Here is an 18,870-nt window from a genome sequence, read left to right on the forward strand (position 1 = left end):
TTATCCCAAGCATTTTTGAATTCCGTTACCGTTTTCATCTCCACCACCTCCCGCGGGAGGGCATTCCAAGCATCCACCACCCTCTCTGTGAAAAAATACTTCCTGACATTTTTCTTGAGTCTGCCCCCCTTCAATCTCATTTCATGTCCTCTAATTCTACCGCCTTCCCATCTATACGAAAAAGGTTCGTTTGCGGATTAATACCTTGCAAATATTTGAACATCTGTATCATATCACCCCTGTTTCTCCTTTCCTCCAGGGTATACATGTTCAGGTCAGCAAGTCTCTCCTCATACGTCTTGTAACGCAAATCCCATACCGTTCTTGTAGCTTTTCTTTGCACCGCTTCAATTCTTTTTACATCCTTAGCAAGATACGGCCTCCAAAACTGAACACAATACTCCAGGTGGGGCCTCACCAACGACTTATACAGGGGCATTAAAACCTATTTTCTTCTGCTGGTCACACCTCTCTCTATATACAGCCTAGCAACCTTCTAGCTACGGCCACTGCCTTGTCACACTGTTTCATCGCCTTCAGATCCTCAGATATTATCACCCCAAGATCCCTCTCCCCATCTGTACATATCAGATTCTCACCGCCTAACACATTCGTCTCCCGTGGATTTCTACTCCCTAAGTGCATCACTGCATTTCTTCGCATTGAATTTTAATTGTCAAACCTTAGACCATTCTTCTAGCTTCTGCAGATCCTTTTTCATGTTTTCCACTCCCTCCGGGGTGTCCACTCTGTTACAAATCTTAGTATCATCCGCAAAAAGGCAAACTTTACCTTCTAACTCTTCGGCAATGTCACTCACAAATATATTGAACAGAACAAGACATTAATGAAATCTCCAACGAGATCAACCAAAGTCTACACATCATGAACACCTGGGCAGATGCATTCCGATTGAAACTGAACGCAGATAAAACTCAATGCCTCATACTTACCTCCCAATACAGCACGAATAAATTTACTGCCATTAACACACCCAAACTAAATCTACCAATCTCAGAAACTTTGAAAATCCTTGGAGTCACTATAGACCGCCATCTCACACTTGAGACTCATGCGAACACTACCAAAAAGATGTTCTACTCCATGTGGAAACTGAAAAGAATAAGACCATTCTTTCCGAGATCTGTCTTCCGCAGCCTAGTGCAATCACTCGTACTCAGTCATCTGGACTACTGCAACTCACTATACGCAGGCTGCAAAGAACAAATACTGAGGAAACTTCAAACAGCCCAGAATACAGCAGCCAGACTCATCTTCGGAAAACCAAAATACGAAAGTGCAAAACCCTTACGTGAGAAACTACACTGGCTCCCACTCAAGGAACGCATCACCTTTAAAGTATGCACATTAGTTCACAAAATCAATCATGGTGAAGCCCCCACATACATGTCTGACTTAATAGACCTGCCACCTAGAAACGCTAAAAGATCATCCCGAACTTTCCTCAATCTCCACTTCCCCAATTGCAAAGGCATAAAATACAAAGTATTGCATGCATCAACCTTCTCTTATATGAGCACGCAATTCTGGAATACACTACCACGCAACCTGAAAACAATCCACGAATTAACCGACTTCCGCAGACTATTGAAGATTCATCTCTTTGAGAAGATTTACTGCAAAGACCAAAACACATGAATACATACACGCTAATAGAAAAGCACCAATACACTCTCTTCTGAATTCTCTTCCCCTTACTTTCACTACACTTAAAACTCCACCCACAGATAAAATTGTTATATCCTAATGTTCTCCTGCTATTGTTCTATCGCCCTATCATTTCCCCATTGCTACATTCCATTGTTCTATTCCCAGATGATACTTGACTTTGACTTTGTCTTCCCATAACTCTCCACAACGTACCCCATAATCGTACTGTGACCAATTGTATTTCAATTATTCACAATGTATTGTAAGCCACACTGAGCCCGCAAATAGGTGGGAAAATGTGGGATACAAATGCAATAAATAATAATAATAATCGGCCCCAGCACCGATCCCTGAGGCACTCCACTACACACCTGTCCCTCATCCGAGCGAATTCCATTAACCACCACCCTCTGGTGTCTGTCCATCAACCAGTTCCTAATCCAGTTCACCACGTCGGGTCCTATCTTCAGCCTACCAAGTTTATTTAAGAGCCTCCTGTGGGGAACCGTGTCAAAAGCTTTGCTGAAATCTAAGTAGATTACGTCTATAGCACGTCCCTGATTCAATTCTCCGGTCACCCAGTCAAAGAATTCAATGAGATTCGTTTGGCATGATTTCCCTTTAGTAAAACCATGTTGTCTCGGATCTTGCAACTTATTGGCTTCCAGGAAATTCACTATCCTTTCCTTCAGGTGTCTTTCTGGACTTCTTGCATAGGCACCTTATTATACAATTATCCCCTAAAGGGGTGGTACACATAAGCCTCAAAAAATGTCTCCACTAGTACTTGCATCAGCTCTAAGTCACGCATGTCGACTAAGGCTTGTTTAGACCTGAGATTTGGAGGTTTGACTGAGGCAAGCGATCATGCTTACCTTTCTGCTGTTAAAACCACTAGAAAAATTTGAGTTGTGAAGCTTAACTCCTTCACTGGCTCCCCTTGCACATGCATTTCATAAAATCCAATACTAACTCATGGAAGTGATGCATGTGATGAGGGTCTTTATTTTAATGTGTTTTAATAAAATGTCTGTTTCTATTATCAGAGCAGACACAAAGAGGAGACAGTCTACTGCAGAACAGGGGCATAGCTAGGTGGGGCCACGGGGGCATGGGCCCCCACAGATTTAGCCCTGACCCCTCTACGTTCGACCCCCCCTCCCGATGCTGTCGACCCTCCCCCGCTGCCACCAGGTACCTTTGCTGGGGGGGGTCCCCAACCCCCGTCAGCCGAAGTCTTCTTCAGTGCCAGTCTCCGGCGCGTTCGCTGATCTGTTTCTGTGAGTCCTGACTCCTGGACGTCAGGAGTCAGGAGTGACAGAAACAGATCAGCGAATGCGCCGGAGACCGGCACTGAAGAAGACTTCGGCTGACGAGGGTTGGGGACCCCCGCCAGCAAAGGTACCTGGCGGTGATGAGGGAGGGTTGGCGGCGGGAGGGGTGTCGAAAGTGGTGGGGGAGGGCCGGCAGCGGTGGTTGAAAGTGGTGGGGGGGGGTCGGCAGCAGGATACATTGTGCCCCGCCCACCTCGGGCTCTGGACCCCCCCCCCTCCTACCAAGGTCTGGCTACGCCCCTGCTGCAGAAGCAGAACAGACAATCAAACAGCAGCAGCGATTCAAGGAACAACAAACACTGCAAGAGTTTATCCAAATGTCAACTTTAACAGAAACAGGACCCAACCTGGCCAAGTTTCGGAAAAACCTTCATCAGGGGTCACACAGGTTTCTACAATACATTCACAGATTCAATGCATGTACTGTAATACCTGATCCAATTCCATACTCGATGGTTACTGACTTTTGGAATTGGATCAGAGCTTTTTTCTGTGCAGGTATTGCAGTAAATGCATTGAATCTGTGAATGTATTGTAGAAACCTGTGTGACCCCTGACGAAGGTTTTTCCGAAACTTGGGTTGGGTCCTGTTTCCATTAAAGTTGACATTTGGATAAACTCTTGCAGTGTTTGTCCTTTCTTGGATCACTGCTGCTATTTGGTTGTCCGTTTCCACTATCAGCCAGATTCTATAAATGGCATGCACATTTCTGCGTTATCCTGGGATGTGTGTACAACTAAACTGGCTAACTAGCCAATCAGCGCTAATAATTGGGTGCTAACAATCAATTATTGGCATTAATTGGCAACAATTTGGGTTTGCGTATGCATCTTGCTAAGCGCTATTCTATAAAGATCTGCGTGTAAATCTTATAACCTGCAACTCATAAGGAGGCGTTGCCATGAAAACGGCATGGGTGGGGCAGGGCATTCACTACAGATGTGTGCAGTATTACTGAACACCGGGGATGCGCACCTAACTTTCACGCCATGATATACACCGGGTTTCAGTTGGTATAAATCCCCGTGCCCAAAGTATAGGCACTGCCACTTATGTAAAGCGGGTGTGCCAAAGTGCGTCATGCCATGCATGCAACTTACATTCTATAAGTTATGCGTTGTCACTAGATAAATGCCTGTAACATACCCATGCTCCACCCATGTTAGCACCAGTGTTGTTCAAAGTATTAGATCAAAGTACTTAAGTAAAAGTAAAAAGAAATGTATATTTTAATACTTAAGTAAAAGTAAAAAGTATAGTAAAGAACACATTACAAAATTTACCTAAGGGAAAGTAAAAAAAGTTATTGCCTAATATAATACTTTTTGAGTAAAAAGTATAAGTACCACAACTGCAATGAATGCAACTATTGTTAACGTTTATATCCCAATAAATTTACTGCCCTACAATTCAATCCACTTTGCTTTTAGTAAAACTAAATCTTGAAAATGGCTGTCACTCATGCAAGTGTGTTTGTGGGTCATTAATCTTGCACAGCTGAAAAGGTGTTCAAGCAACTGCACTAGCGGGAAGTACAGTGTTCAGTCTGATAAAAAGTTCCTTCAAATCAGATCAGGCTGAAAAACTACTGATGTTTTCTGACATGGTCTAAAGGTGTCGATCAAGGGAATTTCTTTTTGAAATACATGACTTCCATATAGCAAGAATACTTTATCATCATCATTGTCATTATCATCTACATTAGAAGTAGTGCTGTATAACTCATCATTTGTATCTTCATCTTCTTCTTCGTTATCATTGACATGCTGTCCAATTACAGAGAAGGCTTTCACAAAGATTCTTTCCAATTATAGCTTAAGACGGTTTACAGTGTTTAGTCTTGGTTACTCCAAGATCTAAATAAAAAACAATCTGGATACTGTTCCAGTGTAAACAGACAAGATGCCAGGTACCAGTTTTATCTACTTACTTTATCAGGTTGGCCAGCACTACAAAGACACTGGGGTGTGTCAGCTTGTTATCATCCAACTTCAGGATTTCCAGAGATGGAAATTTCCTGTAAATTAAAATCATTCATGAAAAAGAGAATTTCTACAATGTATAAACCTCCCTCTGAAGGATGGTTCCCAGTGTTCCCACCAGTGGCGTACCAAGGGGGGGCAGTGGGGGCGGTCCGCCCCGGGTGCCCGCCGCTGGGGGGGTGCCGCGCGCCTATTGGCCGAGTCCACTCGTTCCCTCCCTGCTGCTCCCTCTGCGCGGAACAGGTTACTTCCTGTTCTGGGGCAGAGAGAGCAGCAGGGAACGAGCGGACTCGGAGCCGACAGGCGCGCGGCACCCCCCCCCCCCCCCCCCCCCCAGCAGGTAAAAATGCACCGGGGAGGTCCCGCTGCACCCGGGGGGGGGGGGCGCATTGGTGATCCGCCCCGGGTGTCAGCCAGCCTAGGAACGCCACTGGTTCCCACCATTGAAGAGGCTGACAAAAAGGATACTCTGACTCTGCTTCCCTTAAGGTTGCTATACTTCTACAAATGAGCTTGGGATACTCCAACATGAAACTGCTGAATTGGAATTTATTGAAAAGCTTAGCGCCATCACCCTAGGCCTGAATAGATGTATATTCATGGCTCGGAGCCTCCTCACTACCCCCTTTTGATGTCACTTCTTGCTTCCACAGGGGTGGGATGCAGCAGCATGGAGGCTCTGGACTTGGTGGCTGATGGGATGTGAAGACTTATGCCGCTGTCTGCCGCTCTCTACTGAAACGTGGTGGATGCATATCGAGGTATGGGGTGTTCAAACTTCTTCTACTAACCTATAAATGTACTCACTCTGCTGCTCCCCAGTATCTCTCCACACTCGTCCTTCCCTACACCCCTTCCCGTGCACTCCGCTCCATGGATAAATCCTTCTTATCTGTTCCCTTCTCCACTACTGCCAACTCCAGACTTCGCGCCTTCAGTCTCGCTGCACCCTACGCCTGGAATAAACTTCCTGAGCCCCTACATCTTGCCCCATCCTTGGCCACCTTTAAATCTAGACTGAAAGCCCACCTCTTTAACATTGCTTTTGACTCGTAACCACTTGTAACCACTTGCCTCCACCTACCCTCCTCTCCTCCTTCCTGTACACATTAATTGATTTGATTACTTTATTTTTTGTCTATTAGATTGTAAGCTCTTTGAGCAGGGACTGTCTTTCTCCTATGTTTGTGCAGCGCTGCGTACGCCTTGCAGCGCTATAGAAATGCTAAATAGTAGTAGTAGTAGTAGTACTACAGGTGTGAATGGATTTAACTACTCTGAAATCATCCTGTCTTTATTCTCTCTCAACAAGAAGAGCCAAAAAAACCCCCCACAAATCACGAATGCAAAAAACAAAAACACAATGGGAGTGACCAAAACAACAGAAGGTGATCCAGCACAAGATGCATAGATCTCTGATGATTGGATATGTGTGGCTTTGACACAGGCCCTGTCTCAGCACTATCACCTGCATCAGGAGTCCTAGAGTGATCGTCTAGTATGGTGTTTTTGTAGAACAACAGGAAAAATTAATCTCAGCCAAATAATTCACATAGTCAACTGTTAAGCATGCCTCTCCGGAGCCATCTGGCAGTATGGAGAAAGGAAAAGCATCATCAAAAATCTATGTATCTTATTATAATAAATGACATTTTTTTGTGCCGGCTCACTTTCTGTTTGGACATATCCCACTGTGTTTTTGTTTTTTTTATTCTCTCTCACACAGCACAGTTGTCAGTTAAGTGAATTATGCAGCCATTATCTCCCCTTTTTCACACTCTGCCCTCATAATTTGTGCCTAACTTTAGGATTTGCACCAAGTAAACCCCAGTGTAAAACCTCTTTATTCTATAACAATACATAAATTGTAGGAACGCCCCTGATCCATCCATGACCCTCCCATGGCCGCACCCCCTTTGTGAAGCCACATGTAAAACTTATGTGTGGATGCCAATGACTAAAAATGCAAGCATAAATTTGAATTAATGCTAATCAGTGTCAATAATCGATCATTAGCACTCAGTTATTGGCACTAAAAGGCTTGTTATTCAATTAAATTGCATGCACAAATTCGGCGTGCGCTCAAATTTGCACACGCAATTCTGAGCGCCATATATAGAGTTTGGAGGTTAACTGCCACTGTTCTATAACAAGTACATAAGTATTGCCATACTGGGAAAGCCCAAAGGTCCATCGAGCCCAGCGTCCTGTTTCCAACAGTGGCCAATCCAGGTCACAATATACCTGGCAAGATCCCAAGGAAGTACAAACATTTAGGAAGCTGTCCAAACCTTTTTTAAACTCCGCTAAGCTAAACGCCTTTACCACATTGTAAATGCAACTTTCTATGCTATCCCCCAAATTCTATATATGGTTCTCAAAACTGTGCAATTTAATTGCACAAACCAATTAGCACTGATAATTGGGCACTAATAATCAATTATTGATGCTAATTTGCAACTATCAGAATTTACACGCACATCTTGTTAGGAGCTATTTTATATAGATGCGTGCATAAATTCTTACAAGCACATCTGAAAAGAGGACGTGACCATGGGAGGGGCATGGGCAGGTCATGGGCATCCCAAGAAATTGAGCGCACTCTTACAGAATACTCCTGATCTGCGCCTAATTTAGGCGCAAGGATTTATACCAGGTTTCAACTGGTGTAAACCCTCGCAACCTAAAAGTTAGACACAGATCCTGGAACTAAGCGCTATTCTATAAATGGCGCCCAACTTAGAGTGCCATTTATAGAATGTTGCTTAGCACTCATAGTAACATTGTAACATAGTAGATGACAGCAGAGAAAGATCTGCACGGTCCATCCAGTCTGCCCAACAAGACAAACTCATATGTGCTACTTTCTGTGTATACATGACCTTGATTTGTATCTGCCATTTTCAGGGCACAGACCATAGAAGTCTGCCCAGCACTAGCCCCACCTCCCAACCACTAGCCACGCCCCCACCACCGTCTCTGCCACCCAATCTCCGCTAAGCTTTTGATCCATTCCTTCCATTTATAGAATTTGGATCTAAGGGCCCTGTTTACTAAGGTGCGCTAGAATTTCTAGGGCACGCTAAACGCTAGAGTCGCCCACATATTTCTAAGGGTGACTTTAGTGTTTAGTGCGTGCTAATCATTAGTGCATGCTAAAAACGCTAGCGCGCCCTTAGCACTGCTTAGTAAACAGGGGCCCTAAATGTACAAATGAGCATGCAAGTTTATAGCATGAGGGGGCTGGCTTCTAGAAACACGGCAGTTTTGAGTGCAACTGTAACATTTAGTCACTGACATTTACACCAGTCGTTGACGTGGCGTAGCCAACCACGCCTAAATGCAGGCATACGCTAGTATTCTATAATGGCAGTTACACACAGAATTGCTGATCTAGAATTTCCACTTAGCATGCAGCATTGCAGCACATTTGGCCAGCTATGCAACTGAAGAATTTTGCAGCACTGAGGCCTTTATGAGCTTCTGAAACACTGCTTAATAAGTAGTCTGTTCTTTAAGATTTATATTCCCTCAAAGTCACTTCAGAGATTTCACTGTAAATTTTCATGGGTTATAAACTTCATTGAAAAATTGCCGATGAAAAAAAGATTTTAAGCCCAAGAGGTAGCCACTTATTTGCACTTACAGAAATTAAACATGAATTGGATTTAATTAAGGCTACTTTGCACTTTGAATACTCAAAATGGCTTTAGAACTAGATTTAATGAATAGGCAAATGTTCCAAAGTGGTTTCCGTGCATCTTGTAGTTCAAACAGTAGACTTGATTTCCAGCAACTGATTCCTGCTCCTCAATTTAGGAATACTGAAGAAGTAGCACTCCTAACGTTTGAAAGAGAGACCATATTTCAGTCCATGTGCCACATCTGTGGGCTGGCTGAAGAGCACACTTGTACCGTGATCCAAGTAGACCAGTGGGCCATGTGAACTAAATAAATAAATATCTTTCAGCCTGAAGACTGCCCTGCAACAGCTGATCTAGAAAGAAGCATGAAGACCGAATGCTCTAAAGAAGCAAGAGGAATCTGCAGGGCCAAACTCATCTCCCTAATGGCTACATTTAGGGGTACATTTTCAAAAGCCTGCAAGCTTATTTTTAAAGTGAAACTCCCCATGGAGTTCTCCTTTGAAAGTCAGTGGAGGAGTGGCCTAATGGTTAGGGTGGTGGACTTTGGTCCTGAGGAACTGAGTTTGATTCCCACTTCAGGCACAGGGAGCTCCTTGTGACTCTGGGCAAGTCACTTAAGCCTCCATTGCCCCATGTAAGCCGCATTGAGCCTGCCATGAGTGGGAAAGCACAGGGTACAAATGTAACAAAAATAAAATAGATACTATTGGAGATTCTACATGGAATGTTGCTATTCCACTAGCAACATTCCATGTAGAAGGCTGCGCAGGCTTCTGTTTCTGTGAGTCTGACGTCCTGCACATATGTGCAGGACGTCAGACTCACAGAAGCAGATGCCTGCGCGGCCACATTGGTGATCTGCAAGGGCCGATTTCTACATAGAATGTTGCTAGTGGAATAGCAACATTCCATGTAGAATTTCAAATAGTAGCAACAGTGGAGGAGTGGCCTAGTGGTTAGGGTGGTGGACTTTGGTCCTGAGGAACTGAGTTGGATTCCCACTTCAGGCACAGGCAGCTCCTTGTGACTCTGGGCAAGTCACTTAACCTTCCATTGCCCCATGTAAGCCGCATTGACCCTGCCATGAGTGGGAAAGCGCGGGGTACAAATGTAACAAAAAAAAAAAATTTCAATGGGTAGAAAAGTACCTATGCCCTCTGCCCCTGCTATTTGTACAAGTTGGGTCTAGGGGAAAAAAGTAAATGGATGTCTGAAGACTATTTTACTGTGAATGGACATTGCATCAGGTTAAGCCCTTTTAGTGGTGGCTAGAAGTTTTTCAACAAGGAGACTTCTTTGGACTATCGTTTAAGATAAGTATTTGTCTCATTCTATTTTTATAGAAATGCTTTTGTCTCCTTGACGTGCGATGATTGAAATAGACGCAAGTTCATTCATATGGTGATTTCATACTCAATATATATGTTGGGTGGCACATTGATTAATATTTCTGAGCACATCTTAGTTACTATTGATGATTACTGTGGAATATTATACCAAACGTGTTCTTATGTTCAATTCTGCTCACCATATGTCAAAAAAGATAACAGAATTAGTAAAGATCCTCTCATATGAGGAAAGATTAAAGAGGTTAGGGCTCTTCAGCTTGGAAAAGAGACAGCTGAAAGGGAATATGATTGAGGTCTACAAAATTCTGTGTGGTGTAGAACGGGTAAATGTGAGTCAATTTTTACTCTTTCAAAAAGTACAAAGACTATGGAACATGCAATGAAGTTACATGGAAATACTTTTATAACAAATAGGAGGAAATATTTTTTCACTCAACGAATAGCTAAGCTCTGGAACTCATTGCCAGAGGATGTGGTAATGGTAGTTAGCGTATCCGGGTTTAAAAATGATTTGGACAAGTTCCTGTAGGAAAAGTCCAAAGTCTGCTATTGAGATGGACATGGGAAAGCCACTGCTGTCTTTGGGATTGGTAGCATGGAATATTGCTACTATTTGGGTTTCCGCCAAGTACTTGTGACCTGGATAGGCCACTGTTGGAAGCAGAATACTGGGCTAGATGGACCATTGGTCTGACCCAGTATGGCTATTTATTTTCTTATGTGGATTTCTCTGCTGTGCCTGTGATTTGAGTCACCATACCTGTTACAGGAGGTAGGGCATGCAAATTTATCTCATGCAAATTCATTGTGGGTATACTATAAGCCTAACTAAGTGTGTCCCAAAGACTGTGATGAGAACTGATCTAGGCCTATCTCTGGAAGAACTGACTTAGGCAGCTACCCACCACAGGAATAAACGAATGGGCCCCAAAATCCTCATTGTGCACTACAGGTACCACCTGTGCTCTCTGTGCAACTTTCCCAATCTCTTCTGTAGCCAACTTGAGAGGATTGTCCTCTAGGGAGAAATGTACTCCACTAGAAAGTGTCCAGTTTTCCAGGCTGATATCTCTGCACCTCTCTGAAGCATCCCCTTTTTGCCAAGAAGTGGTCTGTTTCTTGAGGCCAATCCTCTAGCCCCAAAATTTTCACCAGTTTGTCCAAATCCTCTCCAAACAGTAGACGTGCCGTAAAGGGAAGCTTACTGAGACATGCCTTCAAGACTACATCTGCTGACCAGAGTCTGAACAATAACAGACAGCACACTGTCACCACTGTGGCCATGTCCTTTGCTGATGCATGGATTAAATCATACAAGGTATCCACCAGAAAAGTGGTGCTCACCTCCAGGTGTACCACTGCTAAGGATCCTCTGGCAACGGCTGAACCCACAGATAGCTGCTTCCAAGGCCAGCACAGACACCTCAAATGCCTGCTTCAAAAGTTCAAAATTCCTGTGGATCCTTGAGTGCTGTGGCCCCTTCCACTGGGATGGTTGTCCTATTGGTCACAGCCAACACGACGGCACTCATTTTGGGGAGACACAGCTTCTCCTTCTTCCCAGCGGGTACAAGATAGAGCCTGGCCATGGACTTACTGTCAGATCTTCAACTTCAATCAAGTCCTTGATCACTCTATGAATAGGGAAGGGCTTGGTTAGTTTATTGATCCCCTCAAGCAATGGATCATCTGGGTTTGAACTTTTTGCTGAACAATCTTCCAAGATCTTCAGATATTAGGGATGATAACTCCTCCCTATGAAATACATGGATGACTATAGCATCTTCCTATGCTGGCCTTTCCCCTTCCTTGAGAAGCTCCTCTGCAAACTCTTCCAGGGCCTCCTGGTACTCTTTCAAGGAGTACAGAGATTTCGCTGAGCACAAGGACCACATCTCTTCCAGCTCTCCCTTCAAAGTGAGCCTAGGTCTTTTTGATACTGACAGCCCCTCTCTCAACTAAGGAGCCAAGGCCATCAGACACACTGGGACCCCATGCCCAGACCCTTCTTGAGACAGAAGGCCTGGTGCATTAGCAGTACAAACTCAAGGCTAAAATTCATTAGCGTTGGAGCAGCATCTCTATGGCTTCCCAATGAGCTTAACTTCAGGAGACCATCTATCTGATTAACTTCAGCTGCTGTCCCTGACAACATGACAGCTATTCCTGCCAAAACGGTGGCCTATCCAGTGCAGGGAGTTCTTTTAGTGCTGAGAATTTCTTCCACCCTGCCGCCAGAACTCAGCTCGCCATTAATGGGGTCTGTGGAGGAGTAGCCTAGTGGTTAGTACAGCGGACTCTGATACTGGGGAACTGGGTTCGATTCCCACTGCAGCTCCTTGTGACTCTGGGCAAAGCGAATGCTACATACCTGTAGAAGGTATTCTCCGAGGACAGCAGGCTGATTGTTCTCACTGATGGGTTGACGTCCTCGGCAGCCCCCTCCATCGGAAAAGTTTACTAGCAAAGGCCTTTGCTAGTCCTCGCGCGCCCATGCGCACCGCGCATGCGCGGCCGTCTTCCCGCCCGAAACCGGCTCGAGCCGGCCAGTCCAGTATGTAGCAAGACAATACACTTCAAGGGAAGACACAACTCCAAAGGGGAGGCGGGCGGGTTTGTGAGAACAATCAGCCTGCTGTCCTCGGAGAATACCTTCTACAGGTATGTAGCATTCGCTTTCTCCGAGGACAAGCAGGCTGCTTGTTCTCACTGATGGGGTATCCCTAGCCCCCAGGCTCACTCAAAACAACAACCATGGTCAATTGGGCCTCGCAACGGCGAGGACATAACTGAGATTGACCTAAAAAATTTACCAACTAACTGAGAGTGCAGCCTGGAACAGAACAAACAGGGCCCTCGGGGGGTGGAGTTGGATCCTAAAGCCCAAACAGGTTCTGAAGAACTGACTGCCCGAACCGACTGTCGCGTCGGGTATCCTGCTGCAGGCAGTAATGAGATGTGAATGTGTGGACAGATGACCACGTCGCAGCTTTGCAAATTTCTTCAATGGAGGCTGAGTTCAAGTGGGCTACCGACGCAGCCATGGCTCTAACATTATGAGCCATGACATGACCCTCAAGAGCCAGCCCCGCCTGGGCGTAAGTGAAGGAAATGCAATCTGCTAGCCAATTGGATATGGTGCGTTTCCCTACAGCCACTCCCCTCCTATTGGGATCAAAAGAAACAAACAATTGGGCGGACTGTCTGTGGGGCTGTGTCCGCTCCAGATAGAAGGCCAATGCTCTCTTGCAGTCCAATGTGTGCAGCTGGCGTTCAGCAGGGCAGGAATGAGGACGGGGAAAGAATGTTGGCAAGACAATTGACTGGTTCAGATGGAACTCCGACACGACCTTTGGCAAGAACTTAGGGTGAGTGCGGAGGACTACTCTGTTATGATGAAATTTGGTGTAAGGGGCCTGGGCTACCAGGGCCTGAAGCTCACTGACTCTACGAGCTGAAGTAACTGCCACCAAGAAAATGACCTTCCAGGTCAAGTACTTCAGATGGCAGGAATTCAGTGGCTCGAAAGGAGGTTTCATCAGCTGGGTGAGAACGACATTGAGATCCCATGACACAGTAGGAGGCTTGACAGGGGGCTTTGACAAAAGCAAACCTCTCATGAAGCGAACAACTAAAGGCTGTCCTGAGATCGGCTTACCTTCCACACGGTAATGATATGCACTGATTGCACTAAGGTGAACCCTTACAGAGTTGGTCTTGAGACCAGACTCAGACAAGTGCAGAAGGTATTCAAGCAGGGTCTGTGTAGGACAAGAGCGAGGATCTAGGGCCTTGCTGTCACACCAGACGGCAAACCTCCTCCAATGGAAGAAGTAACTCCTCTTAGTGGAATCTTTCCTGGAAGCAAGCAAGATGCGGGAGACACCCTCTGACAGACCCAAAGAGGCAAAGTCTACGCCCTCAACATCCAGGCCGTGAGAGCCAGAGACTGGAGGTTGGGATGCAGAAGCGCCCCCTCGTCCTGTGTGATGAGGGTCGGAAAACACTCCAATCTCCACGGTTCTTCGGAGGATAACTCCAGAAGAAGGGGGAACCAGATCTGACGCGGCCAAAAAGGAGCAATCAGGATCATGGTGCCTCGGTCTTGCTTGAGTTTCAACAAAGTCTTCCCCACCAGAGGAATGGGAGGATAAGCATACAGCAGACCCTCCCCCCAATCCAGGAGGAAGGCATCCGATGCCAGTCTGCCGTGGACCTGAAGCCTGGAACAGAACTGAGGGACTTTGTGGTTCACTCGAGATGCGAAGAGATCCACCAGGGGGGTGCCCCACGCCTGGAAGATCTGTCGTACCACACGGGAATAGAGCGACCACTCGTGAGGTTGCATAATCCTGCTCAACCTGTCGGCCAGACTGTTGTTTACGCCTGCCAGATATGTGGCTTGGAGCACCATGCCTTGACGGCGAGCCCAGAGCCACATGCTGACGGCTTCCTGACACAGGGGGCGAGATCCGGTGCCCCCCTGCTTGTTGACATAGTACATGGCAACCTGGTTGTCTCTCTGAATTTGGATAATTTGGTGGGACAGCCGATCTCTGAAAGCCTTCAGAGCGTTCCAGATCGCTCGCAACTCCAGAAGATTGATCTGTAGATCGCGTTCGTGGAGGGACCAACTTCCTTGGGTGTGAAGCCCATCGACATGAGCTCCCCATCCCAGGAGAGACGCATCCGTGGTCAGCACTTTTTGTGGCTGAGGAATTTGGAAGGAACGTCCCAGAGTCAAATTGGACCAAATCGTCCACCAATACAGGGATTTGAGAAAACTCGTGGACAGGTGGATCACGTCCTCTAGACCCCCAGCGGCCTGATACCACTGGGAGGCTAGGGTCCATTGAGCAGATCTCATGTGAAGGCGGGCCATGGGAGTCACATGAACTGTGGAGGCCATGTGGCCCAGCAATCTCAACATCTGCCGAGCTGTGATCTGCTGGGACGCTCGCACCCGCGAGACGAGGGACAACAAGTTGTTGGCCCTCGCCTCTGGGAGATAGGCGCGAGCCGTCCGAGAATCCAGCAGGGCTCCGATGAATTCGAGTTTCTGCACTGGGAGAAGATGGGACTTTGGGTAATTTATCACAAACCCCAGTAGCTCCAGGAGGCGAATAGTCATCTGCATGGACTGCAGGGCTCCTGCCTCGGATGTGTTCTTCACCAGCCAATCGTCGAGATATGGGAACACGTGCACCCCCAGCCTGCGGAGTGCCGCTGCTACCACAGCTAGGCACTTTGTGAACACCCTGGGCGCAGAGGCGAGCCCAAAGGGTAGCACACAGTACTGGAAGTGGCGTGTGCCCAACTGAAATCGCAGATACTGTCTGTGAGCTGGCAGTATCGGGATGTGTGTGTAGGCATCCTTCAAGTCCAGAGAGCATAGCCAATCGTTTTGCTGAATCATGGGGAGAAGGGTGCCCAGGGAAAGCATCCTGAACTTTTCTTTTACGAGATATTTGTTCAGGGCCCTTAGGTCTAGGATGGGACGCATCCCCCCTGTTTTCTTTTCCACAAGGAAGTACCTGGAATAGAATCCCAGCCCTTCTTGCCCGGATGGCACGGGCTCGACCGCATTGGCGCTGAGAAGGGCGGAGAGTTCCTCTGCAAGTACCTGCTTGTGTTGGAAGCTGTAAGACTGAGCTCCCGGTGGACAATTTGGAGGTTTTGAGGCCAAATTGAGGGTGTATCCTTGCCGGACTATTTGCAGAACCCACTGATCGGAGGTTATGAGAGGCCACCTTTGGTGAAAAGCTTTCAACCTCCCCCCGACCGGCAGGTCGCCCGGCACTGACACTTGGATGTCGGCTATGCTCTGCTGGAGCCAGTCAAAAGCTCGCCCCTTGCTTTTGCTGGGGAGCCGCGGGGCCTTGCTGAGGCGCACGCTGCTGACGAGAGCGAGCGCCCTGGGGCTTAGCCTGGGCCGCAGGCTGTCGGGAAGGAGGATTGTACCTACGCTTACCAGAAGCATAGGGACCAGTCTTCCTTCCCCCGAAAAATCTTCTACCTGTAGAGGTAGAGGCTGAAGGCTGCCGGCGGGAGAACTTGTCGAATGCGGTGTCCCGCTGGTGGAGAGACTCTACCACCTGCTCGACTTTTTCTCCAAAAATGTTGTCCGCACGGCAAGGCGAGTCCGCAATCCGCTGCTGGAGTCTATTCTCCAGGTCGGCGGCACGCAGCCATGAGAGCCTGCGCATCACCACACCTTGAGCAGCGGCCCTGGACGCAACATCAAAAGTGTCATAAACTCCTCTGGCCAGGAATTTTCTGCACGCCTTCAGCTGCCTGACCACCTCCTGAAAAGGTTTGGCTTGCTCAGGGGGAAGAGCATCAACCAAGCCCGCCAACTGCCGCACATTGTTCCGCATGTGTATGCTCGTGTAGAGCTGGTAAGACTGGATTTTGGCCACGAGCATAGAAGAATGGTAGGCCTTCCTCCCAAAGGAGTCTAAGGTTCTAGGGTCTTTGCCCGGGGGCGCCGAAGCATGCTCCCTAGAACTCTTAGCCTTCTTTAGGGCCAAATCCACAACTCCAGAGTCATGAGGCAACTGAGTGCGCATCAGCTCTGGGTCCCCATGGATCCGGTACTGGGACTCAATCTTCTTGGGAATGTGGGGATTACTTAGTGGCTTGGTCCAGTTCGCAAGCAATGTCTTTTTCAGGACATGGTGCAAGGGAACAGTGGACGCTTCCTTAGGTGGAGAAGGATAGTCCAGGAGCTCAAACATTTCAGCCCTGGGCTCGTCCTCCACAACCACCGGGAAGGGGATGGCCGTAGACATCTCCCGGACAAAGGAAGCGAAAGACAGACTCTCAGGAGGAGAAAGCTGTCTTTCCGGAGAGGGAGTGGGATCAGAAGGAAGACCCTCAGACTCCTCGTCAGAGAAATATCTGGGGTCCTCTTCTTCCTCCCACGAGGCCTCACCCTCGGTGTCAGACACAAGTTCACGAACCTGTGTCTGCAACCTCGCCCTGCTCGACTCGGTGGAACCCCGTCCACGGTGGGGGCGTCGAGAGGTAGACTCCCTCGCCCGCATCGGCGAAGCTCCCTCCGCCGACGTAGTCGGGGAGCCTTCCTGGGAGGTGGCCGCGGTCGGCACCGCACGCTGTACCGACGTCGGGGACCTCAACCTGGGCGATGGGCCAGCCGGCGCCACGCTCGACGGTACCGGAGGCGCAAGCACCGCCGGTACCGGAGGGGTAGGGCGCAACAGCTCTCCCAGAATCTCTGGGAGAACGGCCCGGAGGCTCTCGTTTAGAGCGGCTGCAGAGAAAGGCTGAGAGGCCGATGCAGGCGTCGACGTCAGAACCTGTTCCGGGCGAGGAGGCTGTTCCGGGCTGTCCAGAGTGGAGCGCATCGACACCTCCTGAACAGAGGGTGAGCGGTCCTCTCGGTGCCAATGCCTGCTGGGTGCCGAATCCCTCGGCGACCCAGAGCTCTCGGTGCCGACATGGGGAGGAGACTGGTGTCGATGCTTCTTCGACTTCTTCCGAAGCATGTCACCGGAGCTCCCCGGCACCGACGAGGAGGACGTAGAATCCATCCGTCGCTTCCTCGGGGCCGAGACCGAAGAAGGTCGATCCCGGGGGGGCTGTACCGCAGGAGCCCTCAGGGTAGGAGGAGACCCACCCGAAGGCTCACCGCCACCAGCAGGGGAATGGACAGCCCTCACCTGCACTCCTGACGATGCACCTCCGTCCGACGACATCAGCAGACGAAGTCTCGGTACCACCGACGTCGATACAGTCGCCCGATGCCTCGGCGCCGATGCAGAGGTACGATGCCTCGATGCAGTCGATGGAGCGGCAGCCAAGGAAGATGGTCCGGACGCTGACGACGTCGATGCACTCGATGCCTCCGGTGCCGATGCCGACGAAGAGCCCGAGAACAAAACGTTCCACTGGGCCAATCTCGCTACCTGAGTCCGCCTTTGTAACAGGGAACACAGACTGCAGTTCTGAGGGCGGTGCTGGGCCCCTAGACACTGAAGACACGCAGAGTGCCTATCAGTGAGCGAGATTACCCGGGTGCACTTCTTGAAGCCGCTGGAAGGCTTCGATGTCATGGGCGGAAAAATCACGCCGGCGAAATCAAAAGCCGAAATGGCGAAAATTGAAGCACCAAAATTTAGAGGGAGAAAATCTCGACCGAGGCCAAAAGAGGCCTACCCCGACAACGAAAGAAAACTTATGGGGCAAAAACTTGAGAAATACGGGAAGGGCAGAAACCCCAAAAGGGTCTTCCGGAACACTTCCGGAGCGCTTCCCGAACTTTTTTAATGAAAATAGGACAAAAACACGTCGAAAAGGACGCGCGAGGTCGACTCTCTGGGGCACGAACGGCGTAACACGACCGTACCGAGTGCGGACGAAAGAAGACTGGCCGGCTCGAGCCGGTTTCGGGCGGGAAGACGGCCGCGCATGCGCGGTGCGCATGGGCGCGCGAGGACTAGCAAAGGCCTTTGCTAGTAAACTTTTCCGATGGAGGGGGCTGCCGAGGACGTCAACCCATCAGTGAGAACAAGCAGCCTGCTTGTCCTCGGAGAAGTCACTTAACCCTCCATTGTCCCAAGTACAAATAAGTACCTGTATATAATACGTAAACCGCTTTGAATGTAGTTGGAAAAACCACAGAAAGGCGGTATATAAGTCCCATTCCCTTTTCCTTTCCTTAAACCCTGGATACCACTCATCGTCAAACGAGCAGCACTAGCCCGCTGCATCACTGCTGAAGCAGAGCTGCCATAGGCCACACAGAACTGGCTGCACTTGGCCTGCAACACTGACCTGTATGCTGTCAGGCTCTTTCAGAAGTTCCACTTACTTAAACTGCTGAAGAGAATAAACCCTCCCTCCCCTCAGAAACTAAATTTTTTT

General features: G+C 48.3%; 1 protein-coding gene across 1 annotated transcript in view; it reads right to left on the minus strand.

Moving 5' to 3' along the window:
• Window positions 1-18,870, minus strand: part of XRRA1 (X-ray radiation resistance associated 1) — a 116,922-nt gene that overhangs the window by 47,298 nt on the left and 50,754 nt on the right. Inside the window, exon 8 of the mRNA XM_030199996.1 lies at window positions 4,937-5,023. Within this exon, the coding sequence (XP_030055856.1) occupies window positions 4,937-5,023 (87 nt within the window). The remainder of the gene's footprint in view (window positions 1-4,936; window positions 5,024-18,870) is intronic.

The sequence above is a fragment of the Microcaecilia unicolor genome, chromosome 4, assembly GCF_901765095.1.
Source record: "Microcaecilia unicolor chromosome 4, aMicUni1.1, whole genome shotgun sequence".
Lineage (NCBI taxonomy): Eukaryota > Metazoa > Chordata > Amphibia > Gymnophiona > Siphonopidae > Microcaecilia > Microcaecilia unicolor.